This window comes from Chroicocephalus ridibundus, chromosome 1 (assembly GCF_963924245.1).
Source record: "Chroicocephalus ridibundus chromosome 1, bChrRid1.1, whole genome shotgun sequence".
Lineage (NCBI taxonomy): Eukaryota > Metazoa > Chordata > Aves > Charadriiformes > Laridae > Chroicocephalus > Chroicocephalus ridibundus.
Window position 1 is genome coordinate 13577742 of NC_086284.1, and position 27266 is coordinate 13605007.

General features: G+C 39.4%; 1 protein-coding gene across 8 annotated transcripts in view; it reads left to right on the plus strand.

The window, feature by feature from the left end:
* The window catches only part of FAT3 (FAT atypical cadherin 3), a 425569-nt gene that overhangs the window by 278977 nt on the left and 119326 nt on the right, over positions 1-27266 (plus strand). For all 8 annotated transcript variants that reach the window (XR_010070308.1, XM_063329048.1, XM_063329074.1 and 5 more), the window contains exon 4: positions 6930-6991. Coding sequence is in view for 7 of the 8 variants with exons in the window: in XM_063329048.1 (XP_063185118.1) it covers positions 6930-6991 (62 nt within the window). In the remaining variant the exon portion in view is untranslated. The remainder of the gene's footprint in view (positions 1-6929; positions 6992-27266) is intronic.

Here is a 27266-nt window from a genome sequence, read left to right on the forward strand (position 1 = left end):
TTAATGAGGAGAACGTTTCCCCCAGCAACCAGGGACTGGAAAGCTTTGAGGCGAGACCTTGGCTAATCCATCCAGACCATCCCTGGCTGGGTGTGATGTATAAGCCCTGACAAACATGGTCCTGTTGCTGCTTGGCTGTCCTGGTCAAAGACCCTAACTCCGCGCGTGGGGAGGGTGTAAAGCATGTACTGCAGCCAGGCAATATATTCTGAAGTTTCAATCAAACCCTGCATAATAACCTGAATTCCCTGGTTGTACGTCTAACCCATCCCACACTTGTAGTTTTTTAATGAAATGTTTTTTATGAATATGCATAGCAGGAAAAGAAAACCATGATTTAATAATGGACAGTAAAACGTGCTGTAAATTGCATCCTGTTAGTCTTTTGCCAGGGAAGGGGAAGACGTTGCTTTGGCTTAAAACAGAGGAACGTATTGGGCTTTTTTTACTTTAGCCTGCTCGTTACCTGTCATATATCTTTTCATATTTCATCTAAACAAAGTTAGGAAATGAGAAATTAATACGAGTTCTTTAAAATTGCATTTTTTAAAAAATTTATTCTTCATACCATAAAATTTGCAACACTTCCAGAGACACCAGTAAAATACGCTGTCTCTCCATACCAGATTCTGTTATCTTTTAAGCAGTAGTTCAGGAAACTGCTCAGGTAAGGTTATCCATCCACAGGTTGAAGAAAAATAATTTAATTTCATAAGGAGAAGGCTATTGAACTCTCCTTGGCTTCGTAGCCATATTAGGGAAATTCAATCTGTGTTAGAAAATAGCCTGTGGCAAACTGATTTTTGGTCCCTAAGTGTCATAGTATTGAAAAATATGTGATTTTCTTCTAATCCAAAGGTCAGTTTAGTTCACTGTCGCACCTACAGCCGTGGGCTGATCTGGATGTGTAGAGAATAAGCATCAGAAGCAGCAAACCCACAGCAGTGCTTCCCTCTGTGTACAGTTGTTCAAGCTATGCAGTGCTTAGCAATTTCCTCTGCCATAGCCTTTGCATTTAACAGCCCTTGGTGAATTTTTCTTCTGTGGCTCTCCAAGTCCATGAATTAACTTGCTTATTACAGAGATTATTTCAAATAATGCACGTATATTGAAAGAATGAACATTGGTAAACCTCAGAGCTAAATACACCTCTGTAAATACATATATTTTAGGATAATTTTTAACATTCACTTCATTGAGTAGGTGTAAAAAGTCACACACATACATACACCTACTCAAATATTTGACTATATACAGTATATACGTATGTATTTATATAGCATGGTCTATCAACTTAAGCACACACAGACATGGAAAGGTTTTATTTGCATGAGGACCCTTCTGTGAAACAAGAGAGCTAACTGAAGGCAGAGCCTGGATTATTCAGCTGGAAAATCCTAATTGGCAATTGGCCGCTCTAATTAAAGCAGCGAAGGCAGAGTGAGCAGGGTCACATTTGTCCAGGTGCCATCACCCTTTCTGACTGCAAGAACAGTGGTAGCAAATGCCTTGAGTTTTCCAAAACAGAAACTGTTAAGAAAACAAAGAAACATCTAACTTTTCCAGCGTATAAATTAAGGCTTACGTGCATAGTCTGCTCTGGCTGATAATTTATGGAATTTATAAAATAGCGTGGTCCAATAAATACACGATCCTCAGATGACAATTTGGGCTAGTTCGATTTTGGTGTTGTTTCCCCCGTCTTCGGTTGTCACCTTCACTTTGATCAGCATCAAATTCACCTAAGATTTAAAAAGTCAGTATGTGTTTTCACTCTGTCTGCATTTCTCAAGATTCTCACCTTGCTTGCGTATTATCCCACATTTGCTGTCAAGTTAATAATAAAAATAACCATAAACATAAGTATCTCTGTTAGCTTTAGGCCATCCTATAAAATATATTTATATTTCCAGTAGTGTACAAAACAAACTTTGATAAAGATTGGCAAAAATGTCAGAATTCAAATTAAATTTTGGAGCTCTGGCAGGATTACATGGCAGTATCACAATCTCCTGAGGAAGGAATAAGTTGGATATGCAAATGGAAATATAGTTACCGAACTTTTTGAAATGAAAGATGTTAGTCTCAAATTACATTTGAGTATATATTTGTTTGCCTTGCTTTGTTTATGTTAAACAAGTTAATAATTTTCTGTGCTTTTGGCATGCATTCTTGACTAAAAATAAAAATGTAAAGATTAGATTCATTTGAAAGAGATTCTTAGCTAGCATAAATTTACAGAGCTGTTTGGTTGCAGTGGAACTGCGCTCAAATGAGCCTATTACCTACGTGTTATCAGAGAGCGATGTGTACTTCGCGATATTCCTCAGATATACACATGTAGCATAGCAACGCGTTTAAGCATCCAAGCAGAACTACTGTTCAAAAGCATAGACTATATCGCAAAAAAACTTAGTATTAGACAGAACATTATACCACTTGTGAATAACAAAGCATACCTTAGCTGACACAATACAACCAACAAGCTGCTGCTCTCTCGTTCAGGTTTACTGGCTTTATTATTAATAAAGAAGCAGTTTTCTAAAAAAAGAAAAAACCTGAGTATAAAGCATTAGTCATACTGTTGAATTCATAACTGTTCCTGATGTTATGTCATCTTCAGTCATCTGTACACACACGCATTCTAAGACCACACCGTTCCAATTAAGTTACCATTTGCTAATAAGTTACGTTTCCTCATTTGCACTCTAGCAAGTACATACTTCAACCGTTGCAAATGCCAAGTAACTCATGTGGGGTTGATCTCTTTCACTGAACCTTTTTCTTCTTTCCACTTTGCTTCTGCAATGTGCTAAAAGCATTATCCTAAGCATTGGTGCTAAGTGTTGCTCAAATGTCTTGATCACGTGTCTGAGCCCTAATAACTAGTAATTTGTTTCCAAGATGATGCATTGGCGGAAAATTTTACAGGCTGATGTATTGGTTAAAGTGTCAGGATTTCTTAGTCTTGGTCCTGTTCTTTCTTCTGTGTCACTGTGGCTGCACCAAAGCTGTAAGGCTGGTCTGCCTTGTTGCCCACCCCACATCTTTGGTTTTCCCATCCAGATTATAAGGTGACGGAGTGAAGGACACTGCTATTTTTCCTTCGTCCACATGCTGAGTTTCCTTTGAAAAGGGAAGGATGCAGGAGAGGATGATGATCTTCTGCAGTGAAATGCTGGAAGGTGTCAGCTGGGACTTGTCACCGTGTCCTGCAGTACAATGGGTCATGTTGTGTGGGGTGATCCTATTCACCGGCCAGCATTTCCAAACTCGTTAATGGGAGTAGAACAGTTATTGTTCATTTATTAGGGTGAGAAAAGTACTCCAATAGCAAAAGTAACAGGTGTTGTAGAAAAGCAAGTTATGTAAGAACATACAGTTATCTCCAAGCTGAAATATTGGGTCAAACAATATTTTAGAGTTTCACTAAAACAGTTCATTTATATGGCTGGAGGAACCGATGTGCCAGGATGCACAGAGAGGTGTTTTAACTCAGAAAGTCAAAGAAAAGTATGAAATGCTGAGAACAGAATCACATAACCTTGCTTGTGAGCTGATGGGTTTATTGTAAATAACTTTTCTATTGGATCCAGTTTTCTTCCTCACTTTCATGGCTGTTCTTAAAGAATCATCACAGTTATAAATATCTCCTGCCCTGAGCAGGACCGTGATGTTTCCCTGGAAATTTGAGAGAAACCATTTGAGAGGTGTCCTATGACTTTTGAAGCTTGTTAAGGTTTTTGACTATTTTTTGATAAATGCACGCTATATTTCCCAGCTGGCTTTGGACAGTTGTCCAGATGGCTGTGTCTAGAAGAGCTACGGCACATATTGAAGATGGGAAAAAAGAAAGGGTCATTTTTTACGTTGTCCCCCTATGATTTTATATCATAACCAGCAGTGCAGCATAACATCGTTTCTTTGGGTTTATTTTTCTCTGTGTGTTATTTTCTTTAGATAATGCTTTTATACCGTAACAGAGTATGATGATTTAATACACTTAGAGGAGAACTACAACTGGGATATATTCTCTTGTGCAAAGCCAAGTTTCTCTCAGTTGTCCCCGTATCTCTAAAATAAATATTACCATTATTATGTATTTACGGCGTGCAGTACTGAATACAGGAGGGAAGGACACAGCAAGGTTTTCGTAAGACCCATGGAACTAATTTCTTTGAGACTGGAGTGGTAAAGCAGTGGGTAGTCGGAGCTATAACTGGACTGTATTTCTTTTTTTCAGTTTTGTTGACTGGTCTTAAACTGAATTCCTTTAAATACAGTTCTATAATCTGAAAGGATCAGGTTCACATCCATACCAATATGTGTCCATAATTAAATAAATATTAACAAGTTATTTATGTTAATAAATATTAACAAGCAGTTGAGATCTGATTTTATGTATATTCATATTTTGAACGGTAGTGTTGTGTAGCATGATCCATGCGTGACCTCAAGAATGTGTATGGAAGGGAGCAGCCAGGAGACTGCAGTGGGGCCACTATGAGTGTCGGATAGGAGAGTCCTTCAGCGAACAGGAATGGAAACCAGAGGCCCCGGGACTGCACATACAAATGACCAATTATTTCTATAGAGTATTGTTACAACCTAATGAAGGTACCCAGAACCGGCAGTCGTATGCAGAGCTGTCTTTAAAGCAAATAAAACTAGTTGTGCTAGCACCATACTTCAGGATCAGGTGTGCAGAACTGATGGTGACGGGCTGGTTACCTGCCCTTTCGTACCACCTGTTGTGTCTTGGTGCTAAATCTATTAAGACCTGCTACATTTAAAATACAGGCAGTTCTGTTGTAGAGACTTGCCATATATTCACAACGCCTTTTAGAAGGAAAATCAGGTCTGAAGGTACTTTGACCATCATTGCTGTCCAAAAGGCTCTACGTTGAAAAAGGAAAACAAAAAAACCCCAACCCTTTAGTGATAACAATAGTTTTCTAAGGAGAAGCAGTAGTAGTACTGGTGGTGGTGTTGGTAGTAGTAGTAGTAGTGGTTGGTTTAGTTTTACCAGTGAAAGACAAGTATTAGTCATTCTGACAGTTAGTGGTACTCAGTTTCAGATGTTAGCTCTTGGTCTTCAGAAGGAATCTGAATTCCTCTGCCTGAAGAAGATGATGAAGACAGAGACCTTCTATAATTTACAGCTAGATGTTTCTTGTTTAAGAAGAAGGTAGGTGGAGTTCATAGTGGCACATTAGGAAGTGAAAGATAGTATAAAAAATTATCATATTCCTTAGCGTGTTTCTGTTGTGCTTGATAAATATCCGTAGTGACCATGCATGTGGTGAACAGGGGTATTTCGAATTTGAAATTTTTTTACTTTATCAATTTATTGGGGCTGAACTTTCGTAATTATGAACTTCTTCCCTGTATGTTTGTGTTCTCTCTAGACATGGGAGGATCTTGTGTGAATGACACCAATTTGTCATCCATGCTGTCATGTCTGTTTAAACTCGTGCAGTGAGTAGATGTCTCCCATATGGTGTTACTGTTTTGAAATGCTCAATGCAGGCAATACCAGTTGTTTTGTTTTTTCAGCCTTTTGCCAGCACCAGGTTCTTCCTTGTGATTGTTGTGAGCCACTCTGGTTTCTGTGACCTCCCCTTGGGCAGCGCTTCTGTGGTCTAATAGGTCTCGTAATGAGTCTGAAATATTGGAAGCAGAGTGGACTTTCCTTTGTTCATTTCACCCCATTACTTCAAGTAATATTTTCCCCCATCTCACCAAAATAGACAGTGATTCCTCCAAGGGGAAGGCAACAGTGTCTGAGGAGCTGTAGCTGTAGAAGCCTTCTGGGACTAGAAGTGTTATGTAGGTGTAAGGTGTTGCTGATGGTTTTTTGAAGTATTTAGGGTCATCATGGGTTTGTGTTTAGATGTTTGGCTGGCCTGATTAAATAAACAATAGGTAATCCGGGGAATATTTATTTTCTTGTCTTCCTTGGTAATCTCAGGGATGAGGAATTCTTAGGAACACCTTTGTCCGCTAGCATTGTCTCCAAAAAGCAGCTTTATCTCTAGGAAAAGGTGGTCCCGTTGCACTTGCAGAATCTAGCACAAAGCGAGCACATGATGCATTTTCCTATCCAAAGAAATGTTTTGTGTGAATGAGGGAAAACTCAAATCTGCCCTTTAAATCTCTAGTGAGAACAAAATAAAATACTAAGCTATGTTCATAGAAGATATGCATTGCTTTTCTTGAGGGAACTTTGGAAGTGTTTCATTTTCTTTCCTTGGTATAAATCTCAGAAGAGGTTAATCATTTGTGAAAGTACATTGCTTTTAAAAAAAGATATCTTGATCATCCTCAAGTAAAAGGGTACTTTATTTTAAAGACTCAATTTGAGCATGGAACAAATTGATGAAATTGTATTACAAAACCTTTAGTGCATTAGAATGATTACATTTGGAAATCATTATGTATACAAGTAGTTATTACAGAAATAACCTTCTTTGTCAAGTATTCTTGGCGTGGAAGTAATCAGCATCCTATCCCATTAATTGTTTGAGAACTCTGAAATCTTTAATGAGGTTTTTTACAGAAGGATTTCAGTCAAATGCAAATGATTCATTGAAGCACTTAATCATAAGACAAATAGTGATTCTTTAGTAAGGTTTTTTTTTATTCACTGTAATAAATGTAGCATGCTAACTGTAGATACACAGATAACTGTTTTTCAGTTACTTTTCTCACAGCATTTTTTCTTTAAAGATTCATTGTTAGTCAGAAAGTCATAATGGCTGCACTGTGAAAGAAAATGCTTGACAGATGTCAAGAAATCTGTGTCTGATATAGCTTCAAATACATTTTTTCCTTTTGAGTGTTTGAAAAATGAATTTATTTCTTCTGGTCGATAGAGACATATATTTTTCAATGGGTATTGGCAATCAAATATCATCCTTTTTTCACAGGTCTGATTACAACAACGTCAAGAAAATTGGATCGGGAACAGCAAGCAGAGCATTTTTTGGAGGTAAGATTAAGTGGAAAATATATGTTAAAAGGTTAACGGATTTTTGTAGTTTAAAATCACTTCTTCCTGTTCCAGGAGAGTGGTATTCTCCCTTCTCTCGATGTATGTCGGACTCACACAGAGCTGGGAATTGCCTGATTATACAGAAGAAATAATGCATTTTGCAATTCACAAGCACAGGAAAAAATTGAACAAATATGGCCAAGACTTGTTTTCTACCTCTAATCTGCTTCAGTTAATTTTTTTTATTGTAGCCCTTAAATTTTATTTGTGACAGAAGTTTAGAACATCCAGAGCAATTTTAAAAAAAAATAAGAATAAAAATAAAAATAGGTGGAATCACCCCAACCCTGCCAAGATTCTCAGTCTCTCAGGTTAAACATGTTTAAAGCTTTGCATCTCAGTTCTAACGTGCAAACTGTTCCTTTGGATGAAAGCAAACTTTGACCTTGCTCACATTGACTGCATCATCGGAATCAATGAATAATTCCTTAGCCTTCACTTATTTGGACTATCAACGGCAAGTTTCAAGTTAAAAATTGCCCTCTGAAGAATGTCGAAACCATTCCCTTGACCCTCGGATGAATGTTTCTCTTTATAAGTAGCTCACATATGTTGGATATGGAGTGATAGACTTGTAAACTACTGGTTTTACCACATGTGTTTTCTTTCACGTTGCTGTACACCATGCTGTGTTTTTTTTCCTTTGGGTAGAAGATCCTTGACTCTGTTCTCTTCTCTATTTGTGAAATAAGGAATTCTTGATTCATATTGGTACAAGTAAAAAAGAACCATCTTGTCTTACATAATTAATCATTCCTACTGTGTTTTTTAGGAAATTCTTTTCAAATCCATAGGAGTTAAAAAACATCTGGACAAAATAGTTCCCAATGCAATCACTATCTGGCAGCAAAATTTAGTAAAATATACTTTTGCTTAGTCCATGGTTATTTTTGTTTGTTAGAAATTCCAAATTATTTTGGTTAGTGAAGAACACAGGAGAGAAGGGTTAATTTATTACTGTACAATTTGGCGTCTCTTTTCTTGATAATCCGCTGTAGATTGTCACACATTCCTGGCCATAAATAAATGGAGGGGAATAAAAGGATTTTCCCCTTTTTAGGATTTATTACGTTGGAAAGTTAGTAAAGGAATCATGTGTTCAAATAAACGCAAGCTTTCCAGTTTATACTGTCAGAGAAGATCGCAAGCTGAATGAAATTGGCATTGATTTTAAAATATATCTACTGATGAGAATCTTAGGTCTGTAAGTCTCTTTTGCATTTATCTCAGAGACCTCAGTGAAATATGCCAAATTCACATTTGCCAGAGGACTCCCATACAGATGGGGAAGTGTTACTATTAATAGCAAAAAGAAAAAATAATTGCTTACAGGAATTAGGCTTTATTCATCAATACGAGTTAATTTATTCCTTCCCCTGAATTTTATCTCGTTTGAAAAAATAACCATCTGCAAGATGTTGAGGACTGAAGGTGCACTAGAGGGAAGTTGGTGTCATATGGTGCCCCAAGGCCTGTGAATGGGGAGTGGAGGGCAGGCTACGGGGAAGAGAAGGACCAGAGCGAGGTGTCCTGGAGAAGTGGGGAGGGGACCACGCTGCTGTAAAACCCAGCTGGGAATGGTGTGCAAGCAAAGGGTATCGGGCTCTGGCAGGCACACGGCCCCAGGGGCCAAATCGGCCCTTTGAGCTGCTGATGAGCATTGACCATCGCTGCCTCTTGGGAGACGGGTTCCCAGGGACCGGAGCAAGTGAGCTGCTGGGGATCTCTGCGCCTTCTTGGGGCACGCTCAGAAAGCATTTTCTAAAATGCCTGGCTGTCTCTGTGTGTAATTAACCCCCTGGGGAGGCCTTAATTGCCAAGACAACCATGGTCTCCCAGTAGTACAGTATTTCCCTTCCGGCTTCATTTCATACCCTTCTACCAGTAGTCTGTCTGGTATAAGAGAGAGCAAACTTGGCTCCCTTTGAAAAGCTCTGATTAGTGCTTGACCTGGCAACCCCTGCTCGCCTTTGCCCAGTGCGCGTGTGAGGCACTGACAGCCTGTTCCTACATACAAAATTAATTATTTTTAATAAGCCTGTCTTTTCCCTACCTGAATTTGACAGGGATGCTATACCCCTACCGGCCAGCACTTACTGAGCAAATTGCATTACTAACAGGATTTCCTCCTCTTCAACGAAAGTTGTTAGGAAAACGAGGTGAAATAAGATGGCAGATGTTAGTCGTTATAATCGTGTGTAGTGCCAGCGCTCCTCTGCAGACCACCGCCCGTGATGGCTTAGGGTGGCTCTTCTGGAATCATCTGTCCCTGTCCGTATCGGAGGAAACATGAATTACCAGCAAGGACTGGGTATGTATTTTTAAGGCTGCCATGGTTAGGAAAGGGGAATCTAAGTGACACCCCTTGTAACTACACAAGAAGCCTTTGGCAAAGTACTGGGCCCAGGTCACCTATGCATCTCTTCTTCCTTCCTCCTTTAATTTTCTTCCTTGGACGTATGGACCTGTGTCCACGTGACTTTTTGAATGGTACCCAAGGCTGCTGTCACAGGACTTGGCACTTACCAAAGAGTACGTGCCAAAGTGAGTGTAGAAACATGGCTAGATCCTTCGTTAAAAGGTGCATCAGAAAGTCAGAAATGGACTCCCCTTTATAATAATTGAGATTTTTTGTTTGGTTTGGGGCGGTTGGTTTTTTGTTTGGGGTATTCTGGGATTTTTGTTTGGGGTATTCCTTAATTTTTTTGACACATTTGTAATGTCTTGCAAAGCTGCAGGTTTTATTCAGGGCTTGTTATCAGGTAGATTTTTTTCTGCTTAGGTTTAAATTGGATGTCACTAGATTTTATACAGGATGGTCTCTTGCTTTAGTGGATTCTTACTAATGGAATGGTTCTTCCTGAAATGGGAGGAAGATGACCGCTTGAATATATTACTTTCTCACATGAAGCAAACCAAAAGCAATTGTTTTACTTCACAGACTTTCTCAGAGTCTGCAGTTGGGATGAAGTATTTAAATATCCATCTGAAACAAGAAAGGTCATTCTGAGAGTTACCTGCTTGCTTTACAAGTAAATGAAAATGGCAATGTACTCCCCAGTGAGGTGCAATCGCAGGTTTCAGGTGATCTGTCTTTATTTTCCTTCAATAATTGGACACATCAGCACTATGATTATAGGTTTCCTCCTTTCTTTTACTTCTCTTTTCTTCTGGCTATGTGTTGTCTTCTAATAATTTCTATGTTAACACTTAACTCTAACTCTGTCTTCTCTTGTATTATGCTAAATTGCTAGAAAGAAGAAGCTAGAAGTGGAGAATGTTAGTGGAGTTTGAGCTGTGGAAAAACAAGGAAAATAGTCTGGCTGCTTTTCTGCCCGCTTTTTTTTTTTTTTTCATAGATGCCTCCTAATGCTGGTCTGACAGCTTTACAAACTAGTCATTTTGCTATGTGATTGTATGCAAACAGCTGCTGGAGTGATGGAGGTCCGATAATAAGCGTAAAAATTAAACAATTTCATGCAGGGTCTGCATCATTGTGTTATGTCAGCTGATTCTGAGACGTCTAGAATACCAATAATTCCTGGTCTGCTTTCCAGTGTTCGTGTGCAGCTTGGTGGGAGAGGGTTGTTGAATCCAGGCTACAGCTCGTTGACTTGTGCGTTCAGCCCGGAAAGTGGGTCTCAGCGCGCGCTGGGAGGTTTCTGAAAACACCCTGCGAGGTTTCTGAACGCGCTGTCGCAGATGCCGGGTTACCTGTGCCTCCGACACGGAAAGCCTCTGCAAAACGCACCCCCTGCTGGGGAGTTCAGCTGGCTGGGAATTGCTGGGGCAAGACCTGTATTTAGCAAAAGGATGAGCTAAAAGTGTTACAGGCTTCAGCGTGCAGTTCTAGCAACAGTCTTGGAAACTTTATGATTGGAGGGATAAATTACCTGTAGCAAGAGATGACCTCTTCATCTTTAAAAGCTGGTGCTTTTAAAGTGCTGGGGCTATGTAGTCTCTCCTTGATGAGCGCATGTGGTGCAGGCTCTTAAGCCATTTAGCCAGTTTTGAAAATTCTGTCCATAGTATCGCTCTGTTCCTCCAAACTATGTTTAAATTTACCACTGTAGATTCATTCAGAAATTACCTTTTAACATTTGCCGTGGTGGAACACTTGGCTATTCAAAGCCTTTCCAAAGAATAAAAATAGTTGCCAATAATAAGCATGGTCAGAACTTTAAACGTCTTCAAGAGTGACAAAGCAACTGAAGACAATAGGTTTGAAAACACTGTTACAACAACCTCAGCCTTTCGAGGTCCGAGTCGTGTACCGTAATTAATGAGGAGGAGAAGCGGGAGCAGAGTCTTGGCTTAGTGCAGCTAATTTTTAGCCAACGTAGTGCTATCAGAATAGGAACAGTGCCTCTCAAGTGCCTTGCTTTTGTCGCAAATCGGTATATACAAGCCTCATCAATCTTCCTGCTGTGAAGCTTGAGCGTAGCTCTGAGAAGGATGTCAGTAACAGTGCAAGGGGCTGTAATGAAGATAAATTGGTAAATCTGATGTGAGTGTCAAAATACATGGGCTGAATGAAGCATATTGGTTTCTATTTACTGTAAGTACACTAACAGGGTACAATAAACTGTGTTACATGGTATGTATTTATGTGCAGTAATTAGAGGGAGGCATAATAATCTGCTGTAATTGTAGCCTTCTAAAAAGAATTCAAATTTCCACTCGTTTAATGGGAAGTTGTAATTAGGAGGGGCATTTTGATGGAGGGACTGTCGTTTTTTCAACTTGGAATTTGGTCTGGAATATCAGGGGGGAAATTGCTGCTGAAAACTTTATGGCCGCAGTTTGTAGGGGAGAGGGGTTTTAAAATCTGGAAAAGCAGCATCTTAAAATAGCACCGCCTCTCAGTTCTTCCCACAAACACCACGCTGGCGGTTCAGCATTGGACCGGCGCTGCGTTCTCTGCCATCCTCCTCTTTTCCTCCGGCATCTCCCACGCGAGAACTTAATAGATTTAACCTCTTTTTGCTTTTCAGCCTGTTCAATTAGGCTGTAGCCTTTGCTAGTGGTGATGCCTGAAGTCACTGGTCCTTTGTGGGAAACTGCAGCATTTTCTGAAGAATGTAGGCAGCCGTGTGGCAATATGCTCGTGCGTATTTTTTACAGGAGAAGTACAAAAAGCTGAAGTTCATTGGGTTTATGTAGCTGAATAGTACTCTACAGAACACTGTTTGCTTAAATCCTGGATTATGAATCTGTGTAAGCATTTGTTTCATGGATCTTTAGCATTGCCCAAATTTGGCAGGGAAAGCTGCATTTTTTCTTGGTGACGTGCTGGTGATGGGGTAGAAATGAGGCGGTGTGTCTGATTGAACATTTTGTCTGAGGTTTAAATGGCTCCAAAGGCACATGCCTTTCCCTTTTTAACATTGAAGTCTATCAGATGGTGCAGAGGAAAACAGGTAAACAGCCTCTTATTTCCATTTTAAGCTTAAAAATTGTTACTGATTGTGCTTGCTGGAAATGAGAGAACTATTTTTTAGTATTTCAAGGACACCTGAAAGGATTTTTAGCAGAACAATAGGTACGTAGAGGCAACTTTCTAAAAAGACAGTGAAAGTTGTATCATGATCTCAGCTTCAAATGGCAGCACGTTGAACTTGAACGTCAACTTAAAAGTTGGAAGGAAAAAGCAAAGGAAAAAAGGAAAGAAAGGGAAAAAAGAAAAAAAAAAGAAGATAAAAGAAATGGTTCTAACAAAAAAAATAAGAGCATGTTCCTCTCATACTCCCTCTTCATGGGTTTATCAGCACAGGGTGAAGCTGCCTGTGGGACAGGTTGGTGTGGTGGTGGATCCAGCAGAGACCCCAGTTCCCGGCGTAGAAGGCACATGCTGAGCTTGCTCATCCCACGCTGCAGATTTCCGTCCTGCACCCTGTGTTCATTGGGAGTTGTTATTCTGCACCAGCTTTCTAGAGAAGCATGGGCTGCACTTGCCCCTCCTTCCCTTCCCGAATATTTTTTTTTTTTTCCATCAAGTTTTTATTTTCAGAAGTAGCCAACAACTTTCCAAAGGCAGGACATGACCGGAGGTTAAAACTCTTACGGAGACAGATTTGCATTTGACATTGCACACTGCTTCTCGAGTGTACTCAGGCAGAAAGTCTTACGCAGCAAAATATGGGAAAAGTCCTGGTGTGATTCATCTGTCTGCAGTGATAAGTGGTCTCCTCGATTAGACTATTGTCTCTAACTAATGTGATCCGATAAGATGAAGAATTATCAAGTGCATCACTGAAAATATTACTACTTCAGTTGTTAACTGTGGCCTCTGTACAAGAGATATGAACAGGAATTTTAAATGGCAAAATAATTAAGGCATAGTGTTTTTACAGATTATTCTCTTTTCTTTAATTATTGCAAATTTCAATAGCTCCCAGATGTCCCTTTATTTTAGTTAGCGACTTGAGAAGTAACACAGACGACAAAGCCTAAGCATTGGGAAAACTGCGTTTAATAACATTTTTCTTCATGCATGTGGAATTTTAATTTTGTTTTCTTATTAAATAAGAAAAAAACTCTTCATAAAATGATAATAATAGGGCAAAATAGGTTTGGGGGCAGGGTGGGGGAAGACTTGTGTATTTCAATTCCTTAATATTCCATGTTAAATTCAGGTAGGCAATAGGAAATGTACACATGACTCTGGTGACATAATATAGACCAAAGGCAAGGGGCAAGAATGGGTCCACATATACCAAATAGTAGCAGTGACCCTCAGCTCATGTCAGTTATTCCGTAAAATACCAATATCCTTGAGAGACCGAATGTGCAAAGAATGTCTGTGACATTTCCACAAAATTTGTAGACTTTAAGTCAACCCTGGGGATGCTTTGTTTGCTTTTTGCTTGTGCTTATGGTCGACTTCAGTCTTTATCTTTTTAGGTACTATTCGTATAATCCTTTTAACTCTCTCAAGATTAGATTTTTTTCTCTTAAAAATGTTTTGCACATGCTAACACCAGGATGATGTCAAGGATAAACACACTACTGACAGCTCAATTAGTGCGTCATCTATATCCAAGTATCTGATTCTGGCCTGTCTTGGAGAGCGCTTAAGCCATCCAGCTAATCTGATACTGTGTGGAAGTTACATGGCAGGATCTTAGTCGAGCATTAAAAATCTCACACTTGCTTGGTTAATCCATTCTATTGATTCAGGGTACCAATAGTAATGAAGAAAAGCAGTCCTCTTTTCTGTTTTATGACCTTCCTAAATCAAAAATCTTTGTAACTCAATATGCAAAACTTTGGGGTTTTGTTGTGAATGTTTGACAACTATAGAAATGAATCAAATTGTTTATAGACCTTTTATAGATGTATTGTAAGCTTGTGTTAATTTATTTGGGTATTAAAATAAAAAAAAAGCACATCTCATTTGTTATTTAGTCACTCCTTAGCTCATGGAAGAGATTTGATTTTCCCAGTTCATCGGTATATATATGATGACAGATTCACCATCTACAGTGGAATACTGCCCCAAGTATATTTTCCACAAAATCATGTTTCACCGGACAGTGAGTCTGCTAGAAATGGGCAGGGAACAATTGATATTACAATCCAGGTTTAACAACCTATTAGTCCTTTAGATGAAAAGTTGACGCAGTGTAAAGATACAGATGATTTTGCAAGTACTAAGTCATGGTCGTATTTTGAAGAGCGTGGCAAGATCAGAGTTGTCCAGGGCTGGCTCTTTGGTTCACACACTGCTGCTGTCCATGCAGTTGTTGTGTCTCGTGAGAAAAATCACATTTCTGATTGCCTAGGGCTTTACCTTAGTTAAGGAATGATTTGCATGTATCTGGAGTTTGCAGAGGGGAGGGAGCTTGTTTTACAGATTTCATGAATCACTGACCTGAACTGTTGGGTCATGAAATGAAGAAATTAAAATCCGCAAAGCACAGCACTGTCAGCTTTTTTGTCCAGGGCATCAAATACCTCTTTTAGGATTTTCCTTGTGGACCCTCAGCAATCTAGCAGCAGGTCTTGGCTTTAAGCACCTCATCGCATGCAAGCACAGAAGGAGATAGGCAGCGTAAAGGCTTCGCGTGCTGTCTTATCAAGCATTCTCCACCTCCTTTAAAGGCATACCAGAGAAGGTGGAACTGTGCCAGGAAGCAAATCCAGCCTACGGGCTGCCACCCTGCAAAGTCCTGAGCACCTCCTGGGAGCCTAGAGATGTATCAGCGTTTCCTTGACTCTCTGGACCTAATTAAAATCTCCCTGAAGTTAGCATCATGCAGTTGTGAAGTCAAGTAGTGCAAGAAAGTGACCTTTTGGTTACCTATCATTATGTTAAGACATATGTGATGTCACTGCGGAGAGGGGAAAGACTTATTTATTATCCTGGGGGCTAGTTGAGTTCCTTTGCTTACCCTCAGTGGTGTCCTTAGTCCGGCTTCAGTAGCATTGATATTCTTTAAGTTATCCCTGATAATACCCAGGACAAGAGAATCAGACATCAGCGCCCAGGGCTACGTTTCCCCAGATATGTCTGGAAATGGGTGAGTGAACACATTAGAGAAAAGCAATTTAAAATATACCCAACACCTGTTTCTTCTGCTCTGTTTGCAGAACTACGAGGTGGCAGAGCATTAGATCAATGCAAATGGGATGGAAAAGTATTATTAAAACACCAAACATTATTGTGTGGTTTGAAAATTAGGTCTGCACCCATGTGTTAAATGCTGTTGAAACAGAGAGGGATGTATTAATGGCCTTCCTTTTCGTTTTATCAATCTTTCTTCATCTAAGCTTGTGTAGGCAAATTCTGTGGTTAATCTATTCCAAGGTTTTCTTTTCTGTCAGGATTTAGGAGTTTGGTCTAATGTTGCTTTGTCGCTGAGGGATTAGCTCACAGATTAGCTCAGGGTTAACAGGTTTTTTCTTCATTGTACATTTCTTAAGATCTGTAACTCTTTTTTTGTGGGCTGGAGCCCACCTACCAGGCCCAAATTGGTCGGATATACCCTTTCAGGGTGTCTCTTTTGCCAGGCTCCGTGCTTGGTGAGACAAAGAGTCATTGTGAAGGGCACGCCGCTTTGCTAAATCTTCACATTTGTTTTATGAATGTACCAATGTTTTAATCTTCTGCAGAAGCAGCAGGAAATCTTTCACATGATTTGAATCTCTTTTAGATGTACAGAGCCTTTGTGTTATCTGAAGCATGTCTGCTTTAGTGCTATATCATGTTTTCTGTAGCATTTGCAATACCCATCAGCTGCCAGACTGTTAATTTATGTCTGTAAGTGTGTGAGCACACACACGTGCGTGCACACGCACATTTTGTGAAGGTCTCCGTTTCCTGCCTTCCTGGACAAGACTGAGCTGAGCATTGCATTTAAGGCAGGGGGGCGTCTTCTTCCTCAGTTAGGAACACATCGCATCTGTAACAAAAACCTTTCTGGGCACAGGAAATCCTAGTATGTCTTTTAATTAATCCATCATTTAGAAACATGCCCTTAAACAAGTTTTTCATCCATTTCTCCTTTCTCCTGGGGTGATCTGTACTCATCTGTTTGGAATTCATGCTTGTTATCTTTAAAAATGTTAATTCTGGTATATTTTCACAGCGACTTCACTTGCTGCCACCATTTGTACACACCAAATCCAACCACCTTGCAATAAGTCATATAGGGATGCCAGCACTAATTCTCCAATTCCTTTGACTTGAGTGGACTCTGGGTTGGTTTGAGACATAGTCTTTGATCACAGGCTGTCGCAATGTCCATGGAGTCTGACTGGAGATGGCCTCTCTTGGAGGATACCCGCAGCTTAAGCAGTCCCTCCCCCAGATCATCTTCAGTTGTGAGCCCTTCGATTTACAGGCAGCCGCTCCACAGAGAAAAACTGGGACAACTCTTTCCTTTTGCAAGTTCTGTTAGATTTTCCTGTCTTTCCTAACAGCTATCTTTTCTCCATCATGGAGATCCTTATTCTTGAGCTCTACTCCCTTGAGTCATACTGTCAGTCTGGAGTCACATCATCTGGGTTTTGTCAGTGCTTTTTCCTCCAGTTGGTTTTTTTTTTTTCTTTTGGTGGTAGTGGTGGTGGTTTTTTTGGTCTGCACCTCGTTGGCACTCTTATTATCCAGGGTCTCATAATGTCCAGTATTGGTGATGTACTGGAATTCCCCAGAACTGCCGCCACCAGTCCCTGCACTTGGTGAGAACCTCTTCCTAGCATACTTTGGATACGCAACGTTTTCTTTGAGTTTCATCGCATCCCTTACGGTCGTCTCACCATAGCCTGTAATGTCTTTCATTATTATGTATTTTCCCTCCTTATCTCTTTTTTCATATTCCCAGATTGCCACCCTGTCCCTCCGCCACATAATCCTTCAACATTCAGCTTGAGCAAAAAAGATGTACTGGAAAGGGTAGAAAAACGTCGTGCAAAACACGGTAGTCTGAAAAAAATTGTGGGTTTTTTGTTTTGTTTTAAAAATATTTTTTTATGGCAAAAGCGCGTAATTGTCTGAAATGTGCTGAAGTAAGATGGGAGTATTCAGCATAATTTGTAACATGACACAATTTAAAGTATTTACTAGACACCTGGAGATAAGAGAACCTCTAATCGGGTTGGGAATCAGTTTAATAAGCATATTTGACACCTTTTTTCTCCCTAAATATATTGTCATGGAACATAAGAATCCTAATGCTTTTCTTATCTGACTTCAGCTAGATAATAATCAGGGACCAAACAATTCTTTTGCTTTTTATGAAGATATGATTTAAACAGAAAAGTACAAAGGCCCTGAAGCATCAAGTGCTATGAAATCTGCCCTCAAAAGCGGTAATTTTCTTTTCCCAGCCTAACAAATTTCAGTTGTCAGGAAACAGATTAATCTCCTCATTCTGAAATGTAATATTGCTGTTTGCTAATCTCTCATGATACAGAGACGTTGAAAATGTTATCACAGCAGTTCTAGAGTACATTTTATGTTTTGGCAAAAAGTAATACTTTCTTTGGCAAGAATATTCCAAATATTCAAACAGAGGATTAACATGAATAATTGAGAGCAAAAATGTCGGAATCAAAATAATGCTTTTTTTTTTTCTCACATTTCCTGGGAGAGTAAAAATACAAATATTACTAATAGCAATCTGTCAATTTATGGCTTAGACTTTTCTGAGGACCAGTATGTTGTCTTTAATCAAGATACCAACAAATAGCTTAATACTTTCTGCCATAGCCTCAAATATATTTGTTTTTCCCTGTAGATCTTGTTTCTTTCCATTATCCTTCCAGATAAATTTTAAGGTATTGTATGAATAAAAATGTGTTCTTAAACTTCAAGGCGAAACAGCTATTTTCAAGACTTAATTGAAAAAAAACATGGAGAATTTAAACACATAGGTTTGTATTGCCACACTTTTTTTTCTTTAAAAAAAACATGACCACAGTTTAAAACACACCAAAAAATTTTCTAGGAAGTCATGAGTTTTAAACTACGTATTTTACCTAAGCAGAGATGATGCTTTATTATGTGCTAACATCAAAGTGTGCCAAAACGGCATGGCCTCTGTTGACCGAGAGCGATGCAGAAGTCAATGAGATAAGTGCATTAGCTTGGTCTCAAAAGACAACCATAATGTATAGCAGAAGGAATAAAAATATTAACTGACACTCCTCACCAAAACCTTGTCGTTCAAATGGACCTGCACAAACTCTCTCCGTGTAGCTTTGGCCATATGTTTGTGGGATTAAATTGAATACTAAAGCCCATTTTTGTCTTTTTTTTTTCATTGGCATTTGCCAAGTATATCTACAGATACAGATCTTCCACTATTTTTGTTGCAAACCACTAGATACCGCCTAAACGCAGTCTTGGCTGCAGCACCTCAGCCAGGGAACAGCATTTTTGAAAGTAAAATAATATTTGCTTTAAATGTCTTCTCTTGAAGCATTTAATTCTCATAATATCCGACTCTCAGTGTGAAAGTATCAATTGAAAGCCGTGGCTTTTTTAATGAAAAGAAGTCTGAACCATACGGAAGATTTTGCTTTTCCGCAGCACTGGGAGGGTGCCTGGTGATGGATCACACCGGTGATGGGACGCCCAACTTTCAGCGCGCTGCTGAGCTCCCGGAACAAATCCTTGCTGCTGCCGCACGGTGCTCAGCATGAGGCAGTCATTTATCCTGCTTCTTGACAGAGCAAATTACCCTACTCGGAGCTGCGGGCTGCATTTTCAGTGCCTTGTATAGTTCTTGCAGGGCTAATTTGGTGTCTCTTCCCTCTCCTCCACTCTGCGGCATGGACCAAGAACGACCTCAGGACTTCCTAAATTGAGAACTGCCCCTGATTTCTCTGGGTGTGCATTACGCTCCGCTAGCCCTTGGATGCCTAAACAGTAGTAGCTGAATAAATTATACGTTCGTGCTCTATTTTCTAAAGGTTATGGGGTGCACATTCACCAGACTTACATAGCAAAACAGGAATTGCATCTTAAACTTCACTTGATTGACAAACTGCCTTTGCCTCACTGAGCCTGTAAATAAGATTTAGATATTTTGTCAGATCAGTAATCCGTGGATTAGACCCGCTCTTAATCCTCCATTTCTAAAACTGGATGCACTTTTGGAGAACAAACATATTTATATGTTGTATGCGATTTCTCAAAGGAAGCAGTGGCAGCATCTGTACATGGTGTCGGCCAGGGCTCCACATCGTGAGCGAGCATCTGCGGTCCTCACCCCAGCATCTAACCATCGGGATTAGCGATCTCCCTGTGCCAAGGGATCACGCCTCCTGTACTGATCCTGACAGGATGCACTTGTACTGCTCAAGAGCTCCCATAAATCAGGAGCTTTCTCACAGCTATTTCCAAAGAGGTACCCGACCCCTTTAACACCCCCTAAAACAATCTCAAAAGCTGAGCAGCTCCTAAAACTTTCCTTTTTCAATCTCTTCTGCCACAAGCCAAAACTACTCATTAGAGGGACTCCTTCTGCTTCCCCCCTTTCTCTCCCTTTACCTAGTGAGGGCTAATTGGAGGCCCATAAAATGAATCCAGGAAAATTCTCCTTCTTCTCTCATATATCAGTCCTGCACTACCAAATTGGACATATTGTCTCATGCAGTGTTTTATTGTCCCCCAGATCATATTATCAGCGGGGCAATCTCACAAAGGTTAATAGCATTACTAGGTTGTCTTTCGATCTGACATTCTTGCTCATCACTCTAAATCCAGTCGTTTCACCAGTGGCGTTAGACATCTCTACTGAAGTTAATTGGATGCTGCTTGCCGCTGACTTCAAACCCAACTCTATAAATCGTAACTACTTGTAGCTGATTGTCCCTGCTCTTAACTTTCATTTCACAACTGGGAAAAGTATGTGCGGGTTGATATACCTGGCTTTTCAACCGCACTCTTTGACATTTGCAATCCAATTATCGGTCACCTTGGCCGTTCGTTCAGTCCAACTGTCCTCCCGTTGGTATGCCGTGTGTCAACACCTACTCCATATACTGCCCTAATGGGAAAATAAACAGTAAATTATGAGCCTATATAAATCCATTAAAGAGTTACTCTGGCTCTATAAACTATGGAAGTGAAACTGAAGTGCTTTATGCAGTTGCTGGTGTCCCAAGTTGGAATTGCTGCTCTGTATTTTCAGAAGGTCCCAGCTTGCTGAAGTCAGGCAAGATAAGTATCTATTGAGGGCCGTGGTGTCCATGCAGTAAGAACATGAACCTTAAGGGCTGTACATGGTGAGATTTTGTTACTACATTCTTGAATAAATGGTTGTCATCAGTAGAAAGCAGTAAGTTTATATTAATCATTTTTGATTAAATATTTCCTTTCCCCAGATGGAAGGTGCATTTCCTAGGCTCTACTTACATTTCACTGACCCTTCGCACAGCAGTGAATGCCATCCTGTGGCTGCAAAAACCAAATGCATGTTAAAGACTAATTCTGCAGAAGAATGAAAGTGCTAAGAATATTCTAAAAGTTGCAGTCTTTTAAAATTCCTCCTGCACTGCAGGAGTAGAATGTCATCTTCTTATTATTCAGGCGCATAAAGATCCCTTTCCAGGACTCCAGGCACTGTGTAATTAATTAATTATAATAGTATTAATTGATTAATTAATATTAATAACCTGAACATTTTTAATGCGTTCTGAGGGTTACTCAAGGAAATTAACTTTTCAGGGCCAGGATTTTTTTGGATTTTTTTTTTTTTTTGCAACACATTTGGAATGTTAAAACTTTGGGGCAGCGTTTCCTGTTGCATCGTTACCCCCAAATGACCTTGTTCCTATACTCACACCTACTTATTTGTGTCAGCACTGTGGTCTTGACACATTCTGAAAATTATTCATATACATCGCTGTTCGCAGGATCACTGGCTGTATGTGTAACAGATTGAACCAATAGGAAAAAAAAATCATGTTAAAGAAAAGAATTGGTTATGAAATTGTTGTTTCTTTAAAGCAAACAGAAAACCCCTACATTTGCCCGGGTATTAAAGTAAGAATCTTCCCAGTCAGTTATACGGCATAGAATGGTGGTGGTGCTGCGGCGGTGCGCATCTTCTCTACCCTTTAGTCAAAGGCTTTCAGCCTTCAGGTACTTGTTATGCAGCTGGAGCCCAGGGCTGGCCGAAAGCTGAATGAGAAATAAAAACTACCTACATGAGGTTGTTGAGCTCTAGGTGCAACCCTGTTCTCACCAAAGCCAGTAGAAAAATTCCCATTGATTTCCAAGTCAGATTTCACAGCTGGCCAGGTTCTTCTCCGCCAAGAATATCCCTGTAATTCTTTGGCTGCTCAGGCAAGATGAGCTCGGTTCGGCAGTTGTCGATTCAGCTCGGTTCAGCAGGGAAACACTTGTCTTTAGACTTTCCCTGTGTACCTGCCGTCCATGGTGTGGTTGGGGATGCTGAGGCTATTCAGGTGTTGGTGGAGGTTTGTAGAGGTTCATCAAGGCTGAAGAGGGGACTAAACTGACTACATGAAAAATGGGGTTACGGTGAACTGGTCCGTAAACACACGCTTAGCTGTGTCAGTCTTGTCTGCTGAAAAAAAACAAGGTTTTTACTATGTCTGATGAAACACAGAGTCCTCACGCACCCATCAGGGAAGGGGCTGATGGCTCTCATCCTTTATCACCTTAACAGTTATCTGAATTTTGATTCCACATCTTTTGTGCTGGACATAATACCCCAGCCCATTTTCCAGGCTGAGTTTTCAAAGCTGGAAACTGAATTTGGAAAAAGTAAAAAGGTAGTCCAAGACTCTGAGTTTTTCTTCAAAATCAGAATCTGCGTTTTTTCCCTGTGTATAATCCCATGCCGATTCTCAAACAGCTTGTAAAATTGACCCCATGTCAATGTAAACTGGATAGTAGATATTTATAGGACATGTAGAATTGAAGACAAGTGGAGATTGAGATAATAAGGCTTGTCTGTGTTGCCTATTAGATGAAACTGTGATTAAATACGGCCCAGTTAATGCTTATTATCTGTCTAAAATTAATTTGTCACAGAAAGTTGTGAAGTCGGCATCAAGAAGTCAAGTAGAATTTTTTATTGCTAAAATCAAAGCAATTATTGATGCGATTTACTTTAACCTGGTCTGACAAAAACAGGATGATACTGTCATTAAAAAAAACCTGCCTTGGGAAGAGCCCCAACAACCAACCTCCTTATTCATGCTTATCTCCTTTACCTTATTTCACTTATTTTTCAAACTGATTTTCTGAGCATTTTTATACTACTTTATATGATATTTTAGGATGTAGTCCTGATCTCACTACAAAGACTACTTTATTCAAACATGCATGAGTAATTGCTATCATATTGTCCTCTAAGTCGATTAAAATTTTACTTTGCACCTCATTGCTAACCTAAGAAACTTCTATCAAATAACTTGAATGTCACAAAAAAAATTACATCTTCATTTTTTCTTTTAGATTAATGAAAACAGTCACAGCAATCTTCCTGAGTGACTGTTCACTAAAGCCAGATGAATTTCTGAGGCCTAAAATTTACATTTTTGCTTTTTGCAAATTTAAAATACCTTTACAGGATCAAAAATTGGGAACAGCCTGTACCCCTTAAAGGTCTGATTTTACATACTTTCTACCTAGCTAAGAAATCAATTTTTTATTAATCAGATTTTTAACTCGTAAGCTTTATTTTGAACATAAAACTGTAGCAGGTTCATTTTTTTCCCTGAAAAAACTAAATTGCATTTAAATGGGAGAGGCTACTCATCAGGCTATCAGCTATAACACTGTCATTGAAACGTTTTACATGTATGTGTGGATGGAGAGCATTCATTATTTCTTGCATATTGTGGAAAAATAGTGTAAGATGGAAATTGGATATTTTCAATAATTGCTGATGGGACACAAAGTCTTTTGCCTTAAGATCACTGCTTCTGACTTTGTCTATTTTGGTACTGATCAAAGGCTTATTGCGAAATAATTCTATAGCAGGGATTTTTTTTAGGGAGGAGTGTGGAGAGTAAGTTACTATCTGTAGGAAAATTGCAGAATTCATCACCAAAATTGTAGTTGCAGAATGCATTTTCCTTCAGTGGCCAAAAGATCTTAAGGAATTTCCCCCACTCTGGCTTGGGGGTCTGGCGTGCCTCTCCTTGTTTCGCTCTCTCACCGCCATCACGTGGTAACCGTCTGCCTTTTGGGGGATTTTGTTTCCTTTCAGCAATTCATTTTAGACCGTGGTTATTTCAGTAGCTCTCTTTGTAGCACAGATGCACAAACAGTTTATTGATGGGTGAAGGTGGCTGCAAACTGATGACGGGGGAAGAACAAATGGCTGGAGGAGGAGCTGGAGATGGGGCCGGATGCATCTTAATCTGCCTTTCTGCCAGAGACAAGGTGGTGTCATCCTCCGTTAGCACAAGTGCTGCTTGTTAGACCAATTAAAAAAAAAAAAAAAAAAGAAAGAGAGAGAGAAAGTGTTATCTTTCTTTTGAAAACACTTGGTTCCACTTCATATAGTGGCGTCGAATTTGGATGCAGTGTGCCTATAAAGTAAATAACTTTAAGGAATTGCAGTGTCTATCTTTCATCTCCTTGGTGGCCAAATAAATGTGTTACCTCCTAAGTAATAACAATGTTGTTTCAAGACTGACCATCACAGAGCCTCGCCTAAGGGTGTTTCATCCAACGTTGGCTGGCGGGGTGACAAAAATTGTGCAGAAGTGAGTTTTAATATTATGGTTTAGGAGGGAAGACGATACTTCCTTTGAAGACTGGAAGTTTTAGTTGAAGTTATGGCTGTGTCGTAACAGAATCTGCATGCCACAGTATTTCTAAGGGCATGCCGAGCCACCGCCTTCACACTGTGTCTTTTCTTAGGGTAGGTTCAAGAGCACGTAGCACGTCAGCGTGACTCAGTGCTGCCGACGTACTGCAAAAGAGACAGAGGGCTGTTGCCACACACAGGAAATCACCTGAATTTGAGAGTTTCTGCTCAAAGAGTTCCTATACCTTAATTTCCCATCAGTTTGAATATCTGGGGACGTATACTTACAAACTGATACAGCTGCACACCCAAGCAAGGATGTAAAGTACATATCGTTTTGCTGCTTGATTAATTAACTCCACAGTGACTAGTACTATAGCTTGATTAAATTTTGGCAATATATCAGCATATATTTTTGAGCTTAGCTTTTCTGCTGGTAGTTATAACACGAAATAAGTTATTGATATGAGAAAAAGATCTTGGAAGCATGGATAAAATGCTGTGGGTTTATTAATAGCCAGAATGTTTTTCTCACATAATTACACATATTGACTGGTCTGGTATGAAAAAGGAAACATTGGGGATGTGTAAAAATCTCCATAATATTGAGGAAACGTTGAACAAGGTGTTTGGTTCCTGCTTAAGGTGAAGATCACAATCAAATGACTTTTGAGGATAGAAAATGTAGGGTAATTGAGTATTTGAGAAAAGGGCAGTGCGGTCAGCTTAGAAGTTGACGCGCACCTCTTTTGAAGCACAAAAACTGAGAGCTACTGTATTTCATGAGTGCTGAGATAAGATTTTTGGAGAAGAGCATTATCTGTAGAGGTAGATCTGGTAGAGGGGAACTTAACAATATTTGATCACATGTGTTTCTTATCACAAGAAAAGCGGTATTCACAAATTGCTGAAGTAGATATTCAGGTATGAATGGACTTAGAGTTGACATAGAGATTACTACTAACATTAAGCTGCATAAATATCTTAATTTGCAAGCTTTGTGTTATTTAAAGCTGCTTGAAGTGAAATATTCTCAGATTTGACGACTACTCATTTTCTGTCCACAAAACTCTCTGATTGTAATCTTCACTATCAGCAGGAGCTTAACACTTTCTTCAAAGTTTACTGTGAAGATCAATACACAACTTTTATCTTCTTTCTCATTTGGAGGCTGTGAGGGTAGTTATACTTCTGTTTAGTAATAGGTTGTTCCAAAAGAGGTTCCATATGCCTATAAACATTATTTTTAAGCAATCTCATCTCAGTCTTTATCTCGTTTGTAAGGTGTCAGTCTGAAGGTGGGTAAATGTCCTTGGGTCCAGATACTATCAGAGGACTATTTGGAGTGTATGCTTCTGCTTTGCAAATTTTTCTTCATTATATGCTGGGATAGCCAGATGCATTATTGTAGCCTCATGAACAAAGAACAACTTGATGTACTCAACAGACCTTTGCAGTTGTTATTTGGAGACTGAGGTTGATGTTCCTACTATGATCCTCTCCAATTTTACAATTTTTTTTTCCAAATTTTCCAAGTTACAAACATTTCAAACTGTTCAATGCGGGATATAACACATGCAGTTTCAAGCACCACTTCTGATGATGGTGTCATCGCCAAGAAGGTCAGGAAAAGCCCTAGCTGAGCAATGCTTTTTCTTACTAGATGATTTCTGCTGAATCAGAAGTGATTGCACGCTGCTGTTAGGCAGTAGAGGTGAAGATTTTCTGTATTTAACTCCACCAATGGAAATAGGAGGCACATTTGGACTTCTGGAAAGTGATCGGCTTAGAGTCACTTCTGGGCAAAGTTTTGTCTAGAGTTTGTCAAAAGCAAGATTATATGAGCTTGACATTCCCAAGCACTATAGTTTTCTTTTTCCTTAGTGAAAAGAAGGGGAAGTATTTTCTGAGATTGCCTAAAGGAGTTTCTTTTAACACAGAACAGGCTGCTCTGTTGTCCTGAGAATTTAATGGAGTAATGGTTGGTTCTGCGCTTCTCTTAGCATGTATTGATTGAAGAACACTATAAATACAGCCTGATGCACAAAGGTTGCCAGGATCTCCAAACTGTAATGAACTTTAAAAGCAATGCCCATGGAAAATTACTATTTTTCTTTTAGACAGTTACTGTCAAGAGCTGTGCAGGTCCTTCCTTGTATTGCTACTGAACCTAAAATACAAATCATAAGTTTCTTTTCAGAGTTTATGACTCTTGTTTACTGTTTCAATTTTCGAAAAGCTCATAGAACAAAGCATGACACAGAATAAATGTAGTAGTTGTAGCAGTAGTAGTCGTAGTAGTAGTCGTCGTCATCGTAGTAGTCGTAGTAGTATTTCTGGACCTTTAAATCACGCATTCTGATATTTCATTCTGCCATTTGATTACTATCTACTGGTCTCTGTACTGTGCGCCTGACGAAAGTTAAGATTTGAACCCTCTAAGACTTTCTTCAGTACGATTTTCTAATATTTAGGTTTGCAGTTACTGCAGGGAGCATTTAACTTCAAATGAAAAAACCTTCCTTCCTTCCTTCCTGTCTTTTGGCAATCCAGCGTTGAAATTACCTGATGTCATCGTTAATTCTCAAATGGTATAACAGACCATTATGCATCATTTTCTAGCTTGAATGTGGCTGGAAGCCATTGACTTTCCTAATCAGCCACCTAGAGTGTTTGTGTCAGTAATAATCTGTATTTAAAATATACTCTAAATTATTTATTTCTCATAGCTGGCCAGAGTGAATGTATTACTTTTTCTATGATTGAAAACAAGAGTTCCCAGATTAGCACATTGTAAAGGAAATAAGGAAAGATGGATCATATTGATATGATTGGCACTCTTTCCTACAAGAATTGTTAAAGTAATTTGTCTTTTGGGACAGCACTACATTCTATTAGGATAAGTGAAATAAGCAGCTGCCCACTCCTTTTCCACAGTTGCCAAATAAAGGATTAGAACAAGAAGGCATCTA